At 37.4% G+C, this 22,436-nt stretch overlaps 1 protein-coding gene across 1 annotated transcript in view; it reads left to right on the forward strand.

Annotated features, from left to right (window-relative positions):
* SRBD1 (S1 RNA binding domain 1) overlaps positions 1 to 22,436 on the forward strand; it is a 124,689-nt gene that overhangs the window by 60,859 nt on the left and 41,394 nt on the right. The window contains exon 16 of the mRNA XM_080342907.1: positions 11,389 to 11,471. Within this exon, the coding sequence (XP_080199033.1) occupies positions 11,389 to 11,471 (83 nt within the window). The remainder of the gene's footprint in view (positions 1 to 11,388; positions 11,472 to 22,436) is intronic.

The raw sequence follows: 22,436 nt of genomic DNA on the forward strand, positions 1-22,436 counted from the left end.
GAGGAAACTCAGCAACGTTTATCATTTCTTGGGAGTGATGATTAAAGATACTAGTTAAGCCAAGAACTCAACTGTTTATTATTTTTTTCCCTTTCAGCTATCTCTGAAGGTCATGGGTTACATGGGTTTGTAATAAGTGACTAAGAAAGATCTCATTGTAAAGCAGTGGTGTATGTATAAACTATAGTGGAAAGTCTTCATAGTCATCCATACAGCACATAAACCAAAACTGCAGTTGCTTGGAGGAAAAAAAAATGCTCTTAAACAGTTTGCTGGTATCTACAGAGCAGAGACTGGAATAGAGTCTCTCCAACTTTAGAATTGTCCTCCAGAGATGACTACCTTCTTCCTAGCATTAGACAATATCAGCTCCTAATATCAATTAATTACAATGAACCAGAATCTTTAAAATTTTCATAGCACCAAATCTGAATATTTTACAGAAGTGCAGAAGCCTCTGTACTGCTACACCAGTTCCTATAAAATCTCGTGGAGTGGGACTCAACTATGTACCTGGTTAAGAACTTGATGAAACCTAGTTCCTTGTGTTTGAGTAGGGTGAGAAGGTCTATATCCCTTTCTGACAGCCATTGGAGTATTAATGAACAGAACAGCTATTCCTCAGCCTTGCAGAATTAGGAGATAAGAGGCTTAGAGGCCAGAGCAATAAAAGGATTTCCTACATGATAGGCTGAGCAAGTTCAGCTGCAGCAGATTAGGAGGGTTCTGCCTAGAGAACAATCTGCTGGAGTTCAGTCTACGGGGGTTTTTGGATGAACTTGCCCCAGCATGTGTCCTCTGGTCTGCCTCTTACAGAAGAAGTTAAATGGTTTTTTTTGGTGGAGTTTTCATAGAGCAGTCAAATTCATATTCATTGATAGATTCTATATTTACTTTGCTATCCTGTTCATTTTTGTTGTTTTGGTTTTGTTTGGTTTTGCTTTAGGTTTGTTTTGTTTCGTTTTCTCTCTTTTTCTTGAACTACCATCCGTGTAAACACTTAATATTTAACCTTTGGTTAGCTTTTATTCATACCAACTTCAAATAAGAGTTTTTCACTGTAACTTGCCCATAAGATCTCCTGCATTACTCTAAGTAGTTGAGATTACTGGATTACTCTGTAGTTGACATTTGTTTGTGCCTTTTTAATGGAAAGACTGGATGCAAGTTTCCTTTTGAAGTTGCTATGAGTACAGCACTCAGTGAACTGTTATTTTGGCTTTTAAGTTTACCCATAATTCTCCTTGCCATTAGTTGTCTTTAATTATCAGAGTGGTTGAGAAGGCCGTCTTAAGGTGGTATTCTTTGCATAAGTAAAAGAAAAACAGCTAAACTCAGTGATGCCATCCATCCCTTGAACGGATGGACACTGTGACAATCATGATTGCTGTCACTGGGCCTGTGAACTCTGGAATTAAATGGTTTTCCAAAGGTTGAGATCATCTTTGTTTTACCTTTGTCGTGTCCTATATAGTTTTGCCCAAGGGTTTATTTCATTGTGCAGAACCTGTATTCCTAATGAAAACAAAGTTTCTGAGGTGTGAAATAAAATGAGTCAGTGCACAGACTCTTCCACGCTTTCTGTTTTTACAATAAGAAGGTGCTTTTCCACCTCTGCAGTTCCTTGTTGTTGCAAATGCTTGTTGTCTTGAACAAGTTTGGCTGGACAAAATGGGAAGACTGTGGAGGAACGTGTGAAGTGCACAGAAAGTGTAAACACGTATGACTCATGTTGAAGGACTGGCACAGAGAAATATGGTATTTGTGTGCTTTCTGCATGCCTGGGAACTTCTTAAGGTATGGTCACCTAGTGGTGGTTTTGTTGTTGCCCTCAGTACAAGGAGGCTTAAAGAGGCACCAATTGTTTGGCATGTGCTGACATCAGAATTTCTTTTGTCTGCTGCCTCTCCACCTCTTGAAGTGGATACCGTGATGAAATGAATGTTGTTTAATAACTCTAAGAGACAGAGAAAACTGCTGAATTCTGGTGGAACAGTGGCCTGATGGTGGAAAATCAGTATGAGGCAGTGGTCATGCTGGGATTTTACCCTGGTTTTGATATATAATCAGTTAAATTCAATACGAAATGCCGTCATTTTATTGATTAATTATCTTTCATTTTGAGATGACTGTTCTAACAAATAAGCAGTCTCTTCTTTTTTTCACAATTTAAAAAGCAAAATAAAAAACTAATGTGCTTCATTGCATTGATTTATAAAAGTGCAGACAAACCTGAATATTTAGAATTCTTTGAACACAGGATGAGATGGGAAAGGGAGTTATGTCTTTTCAGACATCACGTTTGTATAATAACTTGTTAGAGGAGATCTCACCCTAAGCCTCTCTGATTTATTTCCATACCTTAATGTATTCATATGCATTTGTTTTTTAATTTGCAGTTCTGTGTTCAGATGCTGAAATGAGCAGCGTACTTGTGGTTGTCTAATGTAGCAACTCCACAAAATGCTTGTTTTCCTCTCTGACATGAGGGGCCTGGGGTTCTCTGTTAAGACTACATGGTGGTGTTGCCCAGTTAGGAAAGCGACAAATGTAAATAAAATATTCCCTAAAGTTGCTTTTTTGCAAAGATTTGGATACAAACAGGGCAAGCACGTGTGTCATGCTGCATGGACAGGTATGATCCAGTATAGAAACTGTGTTGTTTCTAAAGGGTGATTTCTGGGGATAAAGAAGAATCCAAGAGAGCAAAAAGGTCACTCGGCACAGCTTGCCTTAGCATTGTCAAATCCCATCTGCTTGTCTCCTCTCCACAGGGCAGAATACATTGGATTATTGTACACTCAAAGTTCAGCACACCACTTGCACTTTTCCTTGCAAAAGAAAGCCTGATAGGCTTTAGGGGCTTGTTAGGACTTTGAGACTGTCATGCTACAGGGTTTTATTCCCCAGGGTGCTGTTAAAGATAGAGACATACAGTTCAGAGCTGTCATACTGGCCAGCAAATAGAAGGTAGAGATTGGAAAAAATGTAATTTCTTTTGACTTTATCTTAAGGAAAGTAAAACAATTTGATGATTAGATGTGTGGGACATAGTGCCTTGATGTCTACTTGGGCTAATTTCTTCATCTTCTCAAAAGAGCACTGCTCCCCCTTGGCTACTCAGGAGAGAAGGTCATTTTTCAAAAACTTTATTGGACCGAAGTCTTACAGTTAAACCATTTGCCCTGCTTTCCAAGTGGAAGCTTTCTTCTCCAGCTAATCATAGAGGATTGGTGCAAGTTCCACAAGTTTTCAGAAAGAGTTAGAAGAAAGGGAAGTAAGTGCTGAATTCTTACGCATTAAAACATTTTGCCAGCCTGTTTAGTTGGGTTCTGTGCAATTACAGCAGTACAAAATTAAATTGTACTCCTGTCTTTTCATCTGCTGTAGTCAGTAGCATTTAAGAATGAGTTTAATTATACTGTTGGAAGGAAAAACATGCAGTGGTTAGAAATAAAATGGATGGCGAACAGCGGTAATAGGTAAGTAGAGGCTTGTGCCTTCTCTTCCTGTAGGACCCACTTGCTACTCATGATCAGAAGCTCATCTCGAGGTGTGGTTTAGGCTTTATAATCTAACTAGAAGTTACAGGGCATCTGTAGATAACTTTAAAAAAAACAATTGCAGATAGTCTGGAAATGACTGGGCCTTTTCACATTTATAGTTGTGCATGGACATGTGTGCCTGTATCAGGATTTTGAGAGAGAGAAAAATGGGCTTCAGTTGCCCCACACCAGTGGCACAATGATTTGTTGAATGTGTTGATCCTCAGGTGCTAGGATATGTTTGTAGTCTTTGCTTTCTTGTTGTTGTAGACAAGAATCTAACATTTTCCAACCTGTGGAAACTTCATGGCATGTGTGAGAGATGGTATGAAATAATTAATGTCCTGCTCATTGGCACTGTATTTCCTCTGAAGCTATAGAGTGTAGCAGTAGGCTGGAGTTGAGGGGTTAGATCTTCTGTTACCTGCAAGATCAAAACCTGCTTAGATTCCCTTAGGCTTCTGCCTTGTTACAGAATTAAAGCAGATTATTTTGAGCCAGGTGAAAACTCTCCTGTCTGGCTGGTTTCAATCAGTATCTTCACTCTGCTGAGAGAGTTGTGTGTGTATAGCTTTAACTGCGCATCATTCTCTGTGCATGTTTATGTCTGCAACTGATACCTAATCTTTGCATGCTTTGTGGAAAGCTGTAACATTCACCTTGGCTTCCTCTCATTTACCTGTTTCTTGTATCCCAGATGTATCTGAGTTCAGCAGATGGACTTGGCCTTTTATTTATAGAGCATCACTTTCCTGTGCTTCTGAGCAAACTGCAAATATCCCTCCAGTTCCATGTAAAAGAGATCTTGAGAAGCAGAGCACTAGTCCAGGCTCTGGTAAAGCCAGCTTCCCTCAGCATACAGCAGTTATGAAAATTATTTACTTCACTCTCTCTGGATGTGCTTCTGTGCATTTGTGTGTGTTTTCCTTAGAATTCTGTGTCACTTCTTTGAAGCGCGGAGCCAGAGGAGTGAGTACAAGGATGCTCTTCAATTTGAGGAGTTTGGGGTTGTTTTTAATATAGCAGTATGATGTGTTTATTCACCAAAGCTGCTTTTCTTACAGTAGGCATAGGAAAGGACCTTCTTAGGAAAGATTAATTTTTGTTGTTGATCTAAATGAATAACTCTTAAGTACAAAACTTGAAGAAATTTTTTACTTTTAGTAACAGTAATCAGTGGCATGGTGATGCAGTTAAAATTAGTACCAGCGATCTGACTGTGAAAAGCATGCTGCCAATGTCTACCTTTTAAGCTGAGTAGATGGGGAAAGCTTTTTCTGAATTTAGACTATCCTGTAAGCCTAACTCATTTCTGTGACAGAAAAATCACATCAGGCTTCAATTAAATGACTATATGTCTCCCATCTCACCTTGGATTAAAAAAAGTGCTACCATCCTGTGAGACAGAAATCACTAATACTTGAGAAAAGTGGTTTTGAGAGCATTTCTAAGAGAAAATATTGACTTTAAAAAGCTGCATTGTAATATTCACTTACTGACGCTTTCTCTTGAAATGTATTTTTTACTTCCTTTTTGTATTGAAGCCATCTATTTTAAAGATTTTTGTAGTAAATAAATAGAACATTGTCATTCATTATTTCATTAATCTTAGGCAAATAACAGATTATCAGTTTTATGGAGTTAAAAGTAAACTAAAATGTAACCTTTTTAAAACAAAAACCTGCTCACTTGCCACAGAAGAATTTTGGATGAAATGCAGCTGTTGAACAGTTGCTTAAAATAAATTGCATACTTTAAACCCACCAAGAAGATATATGAGGATTCAAAACTGTGTCACAAATCCTGACCTACTGAGAAAGAATGCTTAATGAAAAGACTACTGTACGTTTCACTGTATCCTTTGCAAGGAGGGTGAAATTCAGGTCAACAGGATAGAAAGCTTCCAGGACTCAGGAAACCTGAACAATCGATCACTGAGTAAACATTATTGCAGATACTTATGGAGAGTAATTGATCTTGAACGCAATAATAGGCTTTATAAAAGGATTTAAATAAGTTGTAATGATTCCTTATCTACCCTGGTGTAATAGATTGACAGTAATTACATATGCATTTGTGAATTACTCTCCGATTACATTAATATATAATTCTTTTATTTCATTGACACCAAAGTTTCAACCCAGACTTTTGAGGCGCAAAGGTTAATTTAAAATAGGGGGGATGAGTTACTTGGATGTTATAGCAGCTTGTCTCAGCAAGAATGAAATACTGAGGTTTTATAATAAAAATACAGAATGTTCTTGTTTGTGACAAAATTGAGGTTGAACTAATCATAGACTAATAGCTTGCGGTTGCTGTATATTTTTTTGTAAAACTATCCACTGCTTTCACATTTGGAAGCTTCACATTGTTTCAAAACACATACAAATGCTCCCACGCAAATGAGGTAGCTAACTCACAGTTATTGACTGGGACATGTTTTTTTATCCTTATATGTATGTTTAAAGGAAGGAATCTTGGACCTCTGGACAAAAACGTTTTTCTGCTTGCAGTGGCAAGTGACATTTGAATACCACTGCAAATGAAAGAAATTGGAATAGTTTTTTCTTCTCCCACCCATAATCATTCCTGGCAGTCTCTCGCACTGCATTTGGCAGAACTCTGTATGTTCATTTTTACTCTTTCTCTATCTGCAGCCATTAAGCTTTTGCTTTATGGAGTGGCTCTTACATAGAGCAATGCAAAGGGAGAACATTTTAATACGCGATTGTCTGAACACAGAAGTTGGCAGGCTGCCCCTGAAGCAGGCGCAATACTTGAAACTATTTATAATAAAATTTATTATGTAGTTGACAAGATTTCTAGCTGCTCTTTCGGTGTGCACGTATGATTTGGGCCATAACGATTGCTTTAGATCTATTCCATTACTGGTGGGAGGCAGGTAACCTAATTAAGAAGTTAGCACTAACTCTGGGCTTTTTTAGGGCTGGCAGCTGATGTGGCCCTTGCATAGACACTATGTAGAGAAATAGTTGGAAGGCTACTCTATTGTTTTTGCCCGCACTGTTGAGAGCGAGCACTTTTTCAGTCTTTAGTCTGAAAATATTTAGCCTGAAAACTATTATCAGTATTCCAGAGTGGAAATTCTCTCCTTCTTTAATCCCTGTGAAAAATTGTATCACTTGCTGTAGAAAGTACTGGTAAAAAGAAAATTACATGATGTGTACTTGTGTGGAAAATAGTCCTAATTTTTAATTTGTCCATTTGGAACTAAGAGAGTTTTGAGACAGAAGTAGACAGCTAAGTATGCTTGCAAGCTCGTGAGAGCACATCTGCTCATTAGCCATTCGGAAACAAAATATTTTAATACAATTCTTTATTTTCTATGAAGATCAGAGACGTACATGAGCCGTGCAAGCAACTCTCATGGAGGCTTTTCCCCCCCTACACTGTCATTGTACTTCATTGCTGACAGGCAAAAATACTTAACTCTCTGGTGGGTTTGTCTTGTTAAATATCCAAAGTATGGAATGAATTGAGACCACCGAACAGTTAAAATGCTTTTCTTACAAAATGGCAGAAAATGTCCAAATGACAGAACAGGATTTCAGTAAATATTCTTTCTGGAACCTTCTTTATTTCTCATTGCATTTGAAGGTGAGGTTCATCTACATTAAAGGACCACCTAGGCCATCCTGTCCCCTCAAGCTTTAAAATTTTACATGGATTTACTGCATGGCAGCACAATATGTTACTGTCATTCCAAGTATTGCAGTAATGTTTTGTTCTTAATTGACAACTTGAAGCTTTGTGTCTATTGGGTGTGTAATTCTTGTGGTGATTTTCTAGTAGAGGGCCATATCATCCTGATCTTAATACCCCATTTAATATTGAACATGGTTTGGTGTTTGTTTCACATTTTACTTAGGCTAGCATATTTTAAGGATGATATCTCAAATATTTCATGTTAGACCCTTCTGATTACTTTTGAGAAATCTGATTTTCTGTTTTTGCCTTGCATGCCACCATATAATTTATTTTGGATTTGCTTAAGGAAAAGTGAAGCATACCTTATTAACTGTAGAAGTGAGAATGCATTACCTATTGTCAGTCTAAAAATGCACAGTTTCTAGCCATTTCTACAATGTACTTTGAGCATTAAAACAAATAGTTTTAGATAATACCTCTGTTAGTGTAAAATAGTTTCATATAAAAATCCTTTCGAAATGTATTGATTTAATTTTTAAGGGGAAAATGTCAGGTTTTGCTACCTCTGTCTGGTCCCCAATAGCAGACCTTCCACTTCCGCAGAGCCCTCATAATTTCAGTAACAACTCTGCTTGCATTGTAAAAGTTGGGCCATGCATATCAAATCACCAGAACATAGTGTCATGGCCCCTAAAACATCTGTCGCAGCATCCTAGTAGCATAACAAAGTGGGTTTGCCTGTACAAGAGACAGTAGATGCCAATCTTGACTGAATTTGTGCCTAGAGAGAACATGGACAACTGTTGTCTTTTCACTACTGTGCTCTTTCATTTTGAATTTGGAAAATTCTGGAGTAAAATTGCAGCTTTAGTGGGGATCCCACAGGTCGGCTATCCTGCTGGCGTGGCCAGAAGAGCTGCCTCCCTTAAATCGTATAACTGCCTGTTAGTTGATCTTCGCGCTTCGATATTGTAATATTAGGCCTGGTCCAGGAAAGCACTTAAATGTCTGTGTAACTTTATGCATGTGAATAGTTTTGCTGGTTCCAGTGGGAATACAGACATGCATCTGTGCTGAAGTGCTTTGCTGGATCAGGTCCTACGCCTCCGCTGGAAGCCTCCGAGGGATATGACGGCATTGTCAACCTCGCTATTATGACAAGAAGAGTCTAAATTTTACTTTTAATTGAAGGTTCCCATGAGAAGGTTATGCTTGGAAAATTCCTATATCAACCTATCCGTGTAGTTATCTATTTTTAAAAGATGTAATGAAAGGAGATGTGGACAGTGAAAGATATTTGCTTTCAGCTTATCTAAAATGTAACTTGTGAAATGGGTTTTGCCATTAGGTGGAACTAAATGAAAATTCTTTAAAACATTGTATAGCTATTAAACAAATTGAGTTTAAGAAAGCTTGCTGAAAGACAAGTTTAGTACCTATACATAGAGATAAATACATTCAGAAGAAATACATAGTTTTAAATGTTTCCTGGTTTGGATCGGTCCTTCCATTGTTTTTTTTTTTTTTTTTTGATCTACTTTTGTTTGTGAGGTGATTGGTGATATGTACAACTAGAGTTTCAAAGTAATTAATACAGATGACTGTTGTAGGCAGGCATTTCTGTAGTAAGCAATAACTAATGTACTTACACTGGTTATCCTTTTGTAATTATATATTTTTTTTTTTATTATTTATTTATTTATTTATTTATTTATTTTTACAAGAAGGAGTTATAATGGCCTTTGAAATCAGAACTTCTCTGTCAGGGAGACAGACGTATCAGATGTCACCAGCACAGTGCTTTCCTGGCCTAGCTTGCAAACTGCCATTGTCAGCGTGTGTTTAAATGGATAATAATGGATATGAAGTCTTGCATGACCGAGCAGTGAACTTCATGTTAACTATACATTTAGCAGTGCAGATCTTTAAAAGTGAAATCTCAACTGCTCTATTTGATTGATAAACTTTGCACCTGTGGTTTTAGAAGCCTACATAGCTAATAAAGAAGTGGTAGGCCTATCTACTATTTTGGCTTCAAATATCAATGTTTAGTCAAGTCCTTTTCCAAAATGCTATGGGGTCTTTAACACCGTGCAGTGGTGGCTGTTGCTGTTTAAATTAGGGCTGCAAAGATGGTTAAGGAAGTGAAGCACCTTTCGTACAAGGAGAAACGAAGAGAGCTGGGAGTGTTCAGCCTGGAGAAGAGGAGGCTTGGGAAGATCTTACAAAGGTGTGTAGATGGGAGGGAATGAAGAAGAGAGAGCCAGACCCTTCTCAGTAGTGCCCATTGCCAGGACAAGAGGCAATGGGCACAAATTGAAATGCAAGAAACTCCATCTGACCACAGGAAAACACACTTTTACTGTCAGGCTGGTCAAACACTGGAATGGATTGTCTAGACAGGTTGTAGAGTCTCCATCCATGGATGTTTTCCAAACCCAAGTGGATGTGATCTTAGGCAACCTGCTCTAGCTGACCCTGCTTCAACAGCGGAGTTGGACAAGATGATGTCTGTCCTCAAGAGATCTGTCCAATCTAAACAACGCTGTGATTCTGTAAAGGTGCTGACATTTATAGATGTATCTATCTCATGTATGTATATGATAATCATGTTTGTGATTTTATATGTATTTGTATGTATGAAGTCAGCTGTTGACCACTATAAATAGTTCTAATTTTCATGTTTAAACTTTATGTATGTATTGTTGACCAAATCACCATGCATATACATGTTTACTCCTGACTCCTGTCTAGTCTTTCTGTGATCCTCTATTGTTTTTCTTAAAAATGAATTCAAATGTAAAGTAAATTTTAGGAAATGTGTCTTGGAATGAGTAGTGCTAGCTGTGGGTGTGCTTTTGGAGACAGCTAATAAAGGATCACAGCTTTCTTCAGTGCCACCTCATTTCTCTCATACTTGCTCACAAAGGCATGTGGTAGGAAAGGCAGCCTTAGCAGTAAGTTTTTTTTTTTGTTGATTTCCTTTTTTTTTATTTTTTTTTTTTTCAGTTGTTGTGGGTTGTTTTGGGTTTTGTGGGTTTTGTTTTTTTTGGTTGGGTTTAGTTTTGGTTTTGTGTTGTGGGGTTTTCTGTTTGTTTTTGAAAGACCTTTGGTCCTTTTTTTTCTAGAAAGACCTTTGCAGTACTTCTAGACGCTCCTGTTCTTCATCAGTGTTTCCTTCACTAGGAAGGTAGAATGCATGTTCTAAGAGCTCCTAAATCAACCAGCCTGTGTCTACTTTATTCAGGAGAAAAAAAGTTTATAAATGTAATGCTAGTAGAGTGGATCTCTTCTAGCTCAGTATGCATGAGACAGAGCACTGTTGCAAATACTGAACAAAACTCAATGTCTGCACAATTAGACCATGGTTGAGAATTTACAAATTGACGTTTTGCAGATAAGTATTTGTTCTGAGATGTTAAGTAAAGGATTTATCAATATCAATAAATATAAGCTTCAAAAATTCAGAGGTGGTTCAGCATATGGATTTACGAGACCAAAGGTTCTTCCAGTGTGCTCTTAAGGACACCAGAAATGTTAGAAATGGCTTTCTTTTTTTTTCCTAAGCATGGTTACAATGATGACAGATTGCAAACGGATGTGTTTTGGTATGCAGTTTAGATTAGTAAAGTCCAAGAACCATTTTCAAAGTGAACACTGAATTTTATGGTTGACTTATATGAATATATAATACATAAGTACATAATATATACCTTGGGAAATACTATATTAGATAAGTCTGTGAACAGTCATTTCATTCATTTCTAAATGTTTGTTTCTACATATCTGTGATTTAAGGTTAAAGGATATTTCAGAGTTTAATTTTAAATGTTACATATTAGTATGGATACAAGGCAAAAATGAAGTGTGTACAGTTATATTTGTTAACTCTGTAGCCAGAAAAAAAAAAAGTCTTGATTACAGTTTGAAGTCTCCTTGTGTCTTTGCTTGAAGTATTCAATCAAAAAGTTTGGTTAATATACATTTTGTGTCCTGTGTCTACCAGTGAAAAAGGATTTTGCTATATTATAGATTATTTCCAGGACAAAAAAAAAAAAAAAAAAAAAAAAAGAGGGATTAAATATGTAGAAGACTTTAAAAAAATAGCAAAAGCAATAACATGATTCCAATTTTCAGATAAAACCCATAGTTGTTTTCTAATTCTATTTTTCAGTTTCCATAGCTAGACGCGTCCAAGACCCATTAGCTGAGCTAGTGAAAATTGAGCCCAAACACATAGGAGTTGGAATGTATCAGGTAAGATAATACATATCATTTCATCTAAGTAATCTATCATGATATAGAGAAACACCAAAGTGCTGCTTCATAATTGTCAACTAGTTACATCTCCTTTAAAAGACATTTGTAGAGCTGATAGAATGGTAGTAAATACTTAGAAGTCATAGACTGCCTCTTTTTTTAATCTCTACTTTTAACGATTGTGATTGAGGCTCTGAAATGGCTGTAGCCAGATTTGTAGCCTATTAAAACCATCAAGTCAGACAGGTAACCTGATCTGTAAAGCTTTCTCTTTTTTTTTTGTATTGTTACAGCAATGGGGTTTTAGCTCTTTGTGTAAAATACAATGAGATATTGATCCTCCATTTGGAAGCCGTTAATTGGTACTATTATGTGCATTCTTTCTTAGAAGTTTGTAATAAAAGCATTTGTTTTGAAGTTTTTCATTTACTACAGCTGAGTTGGAATATGTTTGACAATTCTTATTTTTATACATTTTTGTAGGTTATTTCTGAGACGTAGCTTTTACCTTTAAAGTGTCTTTACAAAGTGAGTGGTATTGAGAAGTGGTACATAAGTTATTGTCATTTTATAGCATATTGGCATCCATTCAGGAAAGCATTTATGCATGTGCTTAAGTCCCACCAAATAGAGAAGTAAAAAAAATGGAAACTTCAGCATGTGCTTTTCTCTGTATTTTTGAAACTATAGAACGTGACTAAATCTGAAAGGCTGGAACAGAAGTCAGAACAGAAAGCATAGAACAGTCTGGATCTGTACTTTAAGGCCAGCACAGAAGAAAGTGGGATAGAATACAATTAGTGGCATAGAATCCTTTACTACCACTGCTAAAGCTGGTGTGACAAAGAAAGGTGCTATGAAAAATGTCAAAGAAGTGTATATCCTGTTTTATTTTTTAGCAAACTGCGGTCAACATTTAAGTTAGTGATCAGTGCTTGTATTCCCACAGACTGCAAAATGTACTCACGTTGCTTGCTAACTGCAAAACTTATCAGTAAAACTAACTTACATAATTAATCTTTCAGTATGAACTATACCATAGTTCTTGAGGAAAATCAGTTTGAAGGGCTGAAATACTGTAGATTTCTTTAATTTCACTAAAAACGTGCCTTAATGATGACAGCTGCAAAACAGGGGTTGGTCATCTCGTAAAAAAGGAGCTTCAGTCTGAAGCATACTTCTTCCTTACTTGTAGAGACCCATTGCTTTTATTTATAACAATAACAACCATAACCACTATAATGAAAAGTAGTACAAGTATTCATTGATCCTTGCTGTAAGGAAAAACACATTTAACAACACAAAATATTGTAATCACTTCACGAAGAAGTGTTGGTTGCTTTTTTTTCAACAACATTTTTAAAAATCAGTTCCAAAATGGGTTTGTTTTACTATCTGAAGCGTACCGTGAATTTGTAAGTATTAGAAACTTGCATTGCTGTGGATAGAGGGTATTCCTTTAGATGCACGCTATCTGCTGTGGCCCACATGCACATTGTACAAACATACATCTAAAGCAAAAAGGCACGGACCTGGTGGTGATTGTATGGTTTTGGGAGCATGATGTTGTCAGGTGAATGTTGCAATGAATGTATTGCAGCGGTTCACCTCTGCCTCAGTGACTGAGGCTGGCATCATCTACCTTGCACTGAAACAGACCTAGATAAGTACCACATTCTTGGCCCTTTCAGGGGAGCTTCTTGATCCACTAGATCGACTTTTACAAGTAAACAGCAAACTACATTATTTGTTCATGTCCAAATTGGTTATATGAAAAGTTTTGGAGAAATAATTCCTAAAAGCCTGGTAAAGGTAGACCTCAAAAATTGTTCTTTACCAACTATCTGTATTTTTAAGTTTTGTCATGGTTTGCTTAAATCCTCTGAGGGAGAGAGACCTCCTGTCAGAATTCTGCACCGCATGAGCTGTAAGGTGCTCATTCAAAGAGAAATTTCTGAGGTATTAGAGTTTTAAGTGACACTACTGAAAGCAAGTTTGCACTCTTGAAAGCCGACTCAGAACCTCTGTTGCCTTCTTGGGGTAAGCGCTGTCTCGTGGAAAGGGAGGAGAAGAGAAATTCAGCTGTTGAGGCTGATCTTGCTTCAGAGAGAGCTGTCACTTGCTGGCATCTCAAAGGGCAGGCATGGGAAAAGCTATGGCATGGTATGGGGAATCCCAGAGTAACAGCTGATGTCAGCCTTCAGATGAGGAGCGTATCAGGTACAGGATTTTATATTATCCCAGTCAATTTGAAAAATTTTGTTATACTTTAATATATAACCCATTTGCTAGCTGCAGCTTTTTAGTAAGTTCTGGGATGAAATATGCAAAGTGTAGTTGAGATCAACACTGTAACAAGCTTCTTACAGAGAAAGTTACTTTCTTGGCCCACTCTAAGTATAAATCTAGCATTTAGGTATTACCTCTCCTTTCTTAAGCACCTTGGATATTTAGGGATCTGATGAATCCAGATTTTGGCTTTTTTGTCCTGAAGGACTGACAGCAATTGGTCCCGCACCCAGTGTCCACTTCTTCGGACTGAGGCTGTGTGCTGCCAACACATGACTGTGGAAGCCATATAATAGCAAGAGCAGGATAGTGGTTTCAAGAGGGATGCTTGCATGCTCATTGTGTGTTGATCAAAGTGTGAGCTCCACAAAGGAGTGGTCCTACATTTTCTGCTACTCCTGCCCTGCACTGGTCCCTTTTCTGGTGCTGCTGATGGCTACATGATGTCCCAGGTTGGCATAAGGCAGGAGCAGCAATGCATAGCTTGGGGAAGGAGTTATCCCCTTGGGCAGGAGCTGCTGCTGTCAGCAATGACACTAGTGCTACAGGAAGATGAAGTGACTATGTGTTAAATCTGCTGCTCAAAATATGAGCTTTCTCAGTGTGTGGAGTGCGTGGCCTGTCAAGAGGACTGGCTGAAGTGGCTCCATCTTCTGTAGTCTCTGCTTCCATGGGATGTTGGATTGCTCCACCTGGCCTCTTGGTACTTCATGTGCGTGTTTGTGAGATTATTGGTGTTTTCTAGTTTTTCTAGTGCAATTTTTCCAAGGAAAACTGCTCATTTGGGTATGGATACTCTGGGTATGGAAATACAACTTTATGGGTAGCAGGAGATATCTGGAAATTGAGGGGGAAAGTGATTGAAACTTGTACTTGACCACCTACTTTTATTCCAATTTCAAGTTATGATTCTGAGTTTGTGCACTACCAAGAAAATCAGGTTTGTCAGAGAAAAATAAACAGGACCGAAATCTAGCAGGTATTTCCTTAAACTAAGAGAAGCACAACCTAATTTATTAGGGCCTCTCTCAGACCAAAATTCCAGTTGCCTAAAGGTCCTTTTCATCTTTAATCGTTTTCTCATTAGGAAAATTGTTTGTTCCTCCCAGACAGGAACCTAGCCAAAATTAATTTATCACCTTCAGCCCATATTACTATGATTTCTTCTGTAGTTGAACATGAAAATGACGCCCAGACTCTGCTTGATACAGAATGTATTTGCCTTGCCACCTCTCCATGCCACTTTAAAGCTGAATTCCGGTTTGGGTAGAAATAGCTAGTGGCTCAAGTCTTTACTACAGTGCAAACTAAGTTTTACCTGATGAATCACCACTATGGTGTAATGATCTTGAGAGATGTAAGATCTTGAAAGCTGCTTCACAAATTGTGGACTTCCATATTCCATCTTGTCTCTGAATGAACTCACTGGGATCTGAAAGACAGGGACATGCGGGACAGTATTTCACAGTGCTCTTAGCTCTGCTCCTCACTAAAGGAAATTTAAACCTCTCCTGTGAACCTGTGGGCTCCTGGAAAGAGACTGTTGTTGCAGAATTTTTTCACTTCGTGCTGTAAGGAATTGCTTGCTTTGGAATTTGTGGAAAAAGGAGAGCAATACTCGAGAGTTTTGATATATATGAAGGGATGGGGGGGGGGTGTTTCTACCTATAAAATTTTGTTGAGGGCAGGCAAAAAAAATAGTGTCTTATCAATAGGGAAAAGGTGTCATTCTTTTTTTTTTTTTTTTTTTTAGAGTGTATATGTATGCAGGTGAATATGTTTGTGCTTAATTCAGGATTTTATCACTCAGCAACTTAGGGAATACTTACCGTGTAGTAGTGGTAAAACATTAGTTCTTTGAAGAAAGCAAGTGAAAAACGTGGGGTTTGCCCAACATCATTTTTAGGGTAAACTAAGTGATTTTCATTTTTAAAAGTAAAGCCCTGTGAATCAAGCCATCTGACATCCATGGGAGCAAAGTCTTTGCAGACAGCTTTGTCAGGGAGACTTAATCACCCTGTAATGTTTTTTGGATGCTTCCCCTCAATCCCCATGCCCCCCTTCTCCTGGAAATGAGGTGGGTGTGCAAAGCTTAAGATTCCTTTCCAGATAAGATATACCTCTGGCAAGTTTGTGCAATTTAATCTTCAGCAGCAGTTTTGCTGGCTGCCAGGGATGGCTTATGTCCTGTAACTTGGCAAAGTCTCGTTGATATGTCTACCTGAAGAGAAATCAACTGTCAGCAAAGCACAATGAACTTTGACTAGTCTATTATGGCTGGTTAAAACAAAACAAAGGGGTATAGAAAGAAGGTAACAGTTGTGTTATTAATGATTTTAGCTAGTACACCATATATATTTGCTGGCATCTCCCAGAAAATGTGCTGGCTTGGCGAAGTGCCATGCTGCGCCTTTAAGGCAATGGAAGCAAATGCGTGCGTATTTACAAGGAGCGTAGGGGCAAAGCGTTGTCACCACATCTGCATGTCACTTATGACGCTGCCTAGGGGCTGCATCTCTTTGCACTGCTGTCACCAAAAATGCACTGTTAGACAGCATTTGAAAACTTGTCAGAGATGTGCCTTTGTAAGCAACCTGAACTGCAGGTAAATTTTAGACATTATTGCTAATAATCTTCCTCTTGCACCGCTGCTGTTTATTATTAGAGAGTTTATATCTGTGTATGTGGGGTTTAATAGAGCTGCTGAGGTTTTAGCAAGCTTCAGGAGAGAAGTTGGTATATACTGAGGTGGGATGATCTAAGGGTGTTGATAGGAAGCAGCTGCTGGACAGATTTACCCTCCCTTGTCAGTTTGTTTCCAATTGCATAATTACCAGCTCTCTTGGCAGAAGTTTGTTATGAAGTTTTTTGTTGCCCTGTGACAGCAACAGACTTGGTGCAAACTCTCTCATGTGATTTGTGCTCTAATTGGACTAAAATTATACATGTTAGTGTACACAAAAAAATACATGTAAAGGTTACTTCCAGACTACCACAAAAGTGGCAGGTAGGAACTCCTGAGCAGAATTGCCCAAGCACGGGGTACCCTTTGTGCAAAACCTTTTAATATTTCAGTTTGATTTTGTGTGTGTGTGTGTGTGTGTGCTGTGAACGTAGTTGGGCAGAGCTCGTTCAGACATGGGTGAGCTGAGTTTCGATGCAGCTGGGTGGATTTAAACACTTGTGAGATGCTGTTCTGGTGTGGGAGCCGAGTGGCCAGAGGAGCAAAGAGGGAGTTGCAAGGCTGGGATCCTGTAAATCCACTTGATACGGCTGCCACATACACTTGGAAATGCTTGGTAGACTAAAAGCTGAAAGAGGATGATAAAGTCTGTCTTTTGAAAAGTATTTTGACTGAACAGCTTCTGAAATGTGTGAGATGCTGTTGAGCTTCCTGTTTATATTTCAAGTATTTAATAACCTTAGGCGAAAATACACAATTTAAGCAATGAAAAGTTGTTCAGCTGCTTTCAGCTAGGTTTCATTGAGATTTTAATAACTTGAGTTCCTTGCATTTTTGAAACATTCTTAAAAATACTACAGTAGAAACCAGCCAGGGAGCCACAGATTACTCTTGGCATTACTTATATCCATGATGGGATATTTGTGTTCATAGAACTTGCGTTTTGGGCTCAAACACTCATATTTTATTTGAAGTAAGTTAATCTTTAAGGCTCTGTGTTATGAAGTCTAATCAGATTTTAATGTAAATATTATAATGATAAAATTGATTAACCTGTGACCATAGTAAAAGCATCTCTGTAGTGTCCAAAGTCAGGTAAAAGTGGCAGTGGGGATGTGAATCACTTGCCTTCAATGTATGTGTGGGGTCAATTTAAACATCATGAATGTAAATATTATTTGTTAGTGGAATTCCGTAGTCACTGCTTGCAGTGCAGCAGTCATCTGTTGCATCTGTTGTTTTGGTTTCATGAATTAACAGTATATTCATTTGGATCACAAGGAAGAATACTAATATTATTGTACTTTTGAGTGATTCTGTGTGAGTTCATAGCGCAGCAGCTGTTGACTTGATATCCAAAAATCTGGGATTGGAAATAAATTCATACTCACCTTCAGCAGAAGACCATAAGTGGCAATTAGAATTCTGATGATATTTTAAACTCATACATCGTTTGTTAATATGTGTGGTTCTAGTCGAAGATATCATCTAAAATAATAACTTGATATGTTTCACAGTGCAAGACAAAATAATTATTCTTACTTAGTTTGTACAAATACCAAATTATGGAATGCTGTAAGAACTTTCATAGGTTCACTTGGGCTATGGTTTTATTTTTCTCAGTAACTGTTTACTTATAAAATGCGAGTAACCAATAAAAATCCTACATTTCATGTTTACATTGTGGTGTGGAGTTAGTGTACATATTAGTTTAAATGCTGGATCTGTGATAAATTTTTTTCTCTCTTTCTTAACATAAAATGAACTTAAATTACTGTAGTATGAATTTAAATTGCTGTTGTTCTTCCTCATAATAATCCTGTGACAGGTTATGTCATTCAATAGTTATCACTGAAAATTATAGTCTCTTTTCATGAGAGAATATAACATGCAAGATCTCTGATGCTTTGTAATTTGTTGCTTTTTAGATTTTTATCTTACTAGTAACACTTTTTCTAACAAACAGTTCTGAAAAAAACATTTTAGAAACTAAAATCATGATTCGCTAGACAGTGTTTAATATCCATGACCTTTATTTTTGGATCAGGAACATAAATATACACTTTTTTCTGTGTCAGTCATTGTCTAAGATTTCATCTTTCTTCTGCTTTCCATTACATACCATGAATTATATGAAATTAATTTAATCGCTACTCCAAACAGAAATTAAATGTGCCCTAATCCACAGTTACGTTGTTTGCTTTTACAACTGTAAGTCATAAGTAATTAATTTTCCTTGGAAAATTAATTCACTTACCATTCCCAGTAGCATCATATGTTGACACAGGGTTATAGATAGTTTAATATTTTTGTTCAGCATGTTGGCCTCAACTTTGGAAGACCTTAAAGCAAAACAAATTCAAATTTACTCAACTGCATATAATTCAGGGTTATTTAAAGTGAATGTTGTCTTTATTGCTGTCAACCAGCTGACAATGATGATTTCTGAAATTATATGCAGTCTTCCAAAAACCTAAAGTCTATGGAGAGAGTGATATTTAATTAAAAAAATAAAAAGAATTGTTTAATGTCGGACATTTGAATAACATGGCCACTGGAATGCCATCAGTAGTAGAAAAATTTACTTCCTCAGAGAACATAGCTATATATTACAAAGCCTTAGATTAGAGGCAATTTTTTTCAACATGCCTCTCGTTGCTTGAGAGTCCAGGACATGATCCATTATTCCTGTTGCACTTGGAAATTTCAGAGTTGACTTAATTTGGAACATTGTCTTGTTTCCTATATTGTCTTGTCCAGGCAGGCAGGTCGTTGCTGGTGTGGGTGGCCCGACTGTCCCTCAGCACTGGCACTGTGCGCTGTGGGCCCGAAGCCTTCCACAGCTTTTCATTCTAATCTTTCAAGTTTGCCACGAGGACCTTTTTTCTTGGTTTTTTTTGGTGTGGTTTTTTTTTTTTTTTTTTATTTTTATTCTGTGCAGCTCCATAAAACATGGTGTTTATTACTTCAGTTTATTTTTATTTATTTAAGTCTCCCGGGTGAAACTCCAGTGACGGCAGCATTGCAGTTCAAACAAGCAAGGCTCGTTTTATAAATGTCCCTTTGTGGATTGGTGGCTGCGTTTTGCCTGAATGCAGGGGGTCGGTGTCACTGGCGTTTAATTTAGAATTTTGGGGGTGGAAAGTAGAAATTGACATTTAATTCCAGTGTAAAGTTACTGCTAGATCAGGCATAAAAATATTATTGCATTAGCAATCGCAGGAAGAAAATAAACTATGAGTGCATTGACAATATACAGTGGTATGGCAGACTTGTGTAAAATAGAGCAGTAGATGAAAGAAAATACTTTTTCAGATGCTTTTTTCACCACAACACGTTTTTATTAAGTAGAGAGTGTACAGAAAAGTATTCTTCTAATAGAATTAGGTCCTACTAATAGTGCCAGCAAAGGTAAATTCATCTGTTCACAGCAAAATTGTATATAGTGGAATATTATCACACATACATACATGTGTGTATATGCAACATCGATGAATGTGTTTACAGAGATGTCCATTAAATTCTCTCTTACTTTCAAATTCAGTTATTTTGAGCTTCCCGGTTCTACATAAGACACTTAATGTCATTGTGTGTGTCTTTTAACATAACAGGTCTCAGTAGGTATTGCTATCTGTTCCATTATTATGGCTTAATTACTTTCAAAAGGCTTCACAATGATATTTGAAAATACAAAATCACCTGCAAATGAAATGTCAGTGTGAAGACCTGAGTTTGGCCCCATAGTTCTTGACGGTCCCATACATTACTGAAGCTGCATCCTACCTACCTCACCAGGCTGTTCATGTCTTCTTTAACTGGGCTGCCAGCTTTAATGAAGTAAAACTCATACCGAGCCTGTAAAAGTTAATTTCTTCGTTTTCACCTCATCTTTGATATGATGTACCTTCCATCTTGAGAAAACGAGAAGCAAACACCAGCTCTATCCTTTTATGATCCTTTTTTTGAAGGAGCTTGTGCTGATTGCCCATAGCAGCAGCAAGGTCAGGGTACCCGGTCCTGGTGTATCAGCATTTTCTTTACAGTTACCGTTCTGTGGTGCTGTTATCTGTGTAATGTATGCAAAAAGGGTGTTGTGTATAAAATATTTTGGGAGCCAACCAAAAACTGTTACTGTTCTTACAAATTTCTTGGCAGTGGAACTTTTGTCTTTCTTTGGGGAATATTCCCATTTGTTTTATGATGACAGTGATTGTCTAAATTTGCAAGAAAGATTAAGTTAAAATAATTATTGTTTTAAAAAAAACCAAACCTGCAGAAACTATTTCTTCAGGCAAAATGTATATTTTGAGCTCAACTGTAGTTTTGGATTAGATAATTTAGAGTTGGCACTAATTCTGAAAGAAACATTGAGCTGTGAAGTACAATAGGAAAAAGCCCAAGAAGCATCAACAAATGAGTACAGTGTCTCCTAATGTAAGTGCCTGGCTATTTGGAGGCCACCAAGAAGTCTACAGTGATTGACGTGCGTTCTGGCAAAGCTCTCCCCCTTCCACCCCCCGCAACAGCGTTGAAGTCAGTCAAAGTGTATAGACAAAGCTGAGTGAATACCAGTTTCCCCAGTACAGGGGCTATTTTTTCAGGAAGTCTAACTCAAACCAGATGTTTTGCTTAGACCTAGAGTTTGTTGCTGCCAAGCATCTCATCAGAGGTCAGAGTTCTGGGCTCAGGGCCCTGCTAGAATTCTTTCACAAATTGCTATTCGGTGAGGTTTTAATCCTAATGGAAAGAATAATGTGCTTGTAAAATCTGCAGTTATTACAAACACAGTATACATATTGTGGACTTCAAATGACTACATATTTCATTCCCATAAACAGGGAATGCAGATGAATGCAGTGTGTAATAGTTCTAGACATTCAAACTTAAACCAAGTATATAGTTTATACTACTGTTAACCATTTGCATTCTTAACACTCCTGTAAAATGAAAAGCAATCTTGACTAACAATTGGCAGCTCAAAACAAAATGAAAAAACCTCCAGCACGTTTTGACTTGTAAGCTGTTTCCTGAAGTAAATATGCTTTTGAGAATGTTCAAAAAACCACTCTCTGCTTGCTAAGGCGCTAGATTTGATGCAGTTTGTTTCTTTATTATTTTTTTTTCCTGTCTCAGTTTTTAAATAGTTTGCTAGCAACATTTTATGGTCAAGTTAATCTTATTTCAAGTGTTTCTTCATACAGCTAATTATTTATCGCCAAAACCTCAGAGTAGATTTTATGGACTCCAGCTTACTTAAAAACAAATGCTGGTGATACGAAGTGATAAGAACAAGAACTAGTGATGAAAAGTTTCACTATATTTCTGTCTGCTTGTTTGGGGCATTATTGATAAACTTCTGCTGTGAAGTTTGAGCCTAAGGAAAAAATCTCAGGTAGCTTTGTTAGGGTGCTGCAGCCTGCAGCTGGGGAAATGCAGCTTGGTATAGTATGAAGATGGAGATTTTGGATATCAGAAGTTAATGTATGCTATAGAAAACACTGCTACAGTGTGAAATTGAATGATGTAACTGATACCTCAGTACAGTTAGGCTGTAGTGATGAGTTGTTTGAGTTTTATGTCGTGTAGCATCTTAGTTTGCAGCAAACGCCACTGAAGAATCTTATCTACTGTTTTCCAACTCGATAACTCTTTGAACTTTTAAGTAATAATTACGTTTAATTATATTTAATGTAACTGTGATTCTTCATCTCATTCTAATTAGTGAAATTTACTGAATTCATAAATGTGTTTTCACTTTGGTGAAAAGTGCAACTTAAGGCAAAGGTGGTGTCACTCAAAAAAGTTAATGCGATCTCATTCATATGGTGATCATAGTGACAGTCAAGCTGGGAAGGAGGTAAATATGTGAAAGACAGTATGTCTACATTAATACTCTAAACTTTGGGGCATGCAGAGGTATTCATCTACTGTGCAATTTCTTTTTTTTTTTTTTTTTCCTATTACTTGTTTATTATAAGAAAACTGCATGA

This window comes from Nesoenas mayeri (assembly GCF_963082525.1).
Source record: "Nesoenas mayeri genome assembly, chromosome: 3".
Lineage (NCBI taxonomy): Eukaryota > Metazoa > Chordata > Aves > Columbiformes > Columbidae > Nesoenas > Nesoenas mayeri.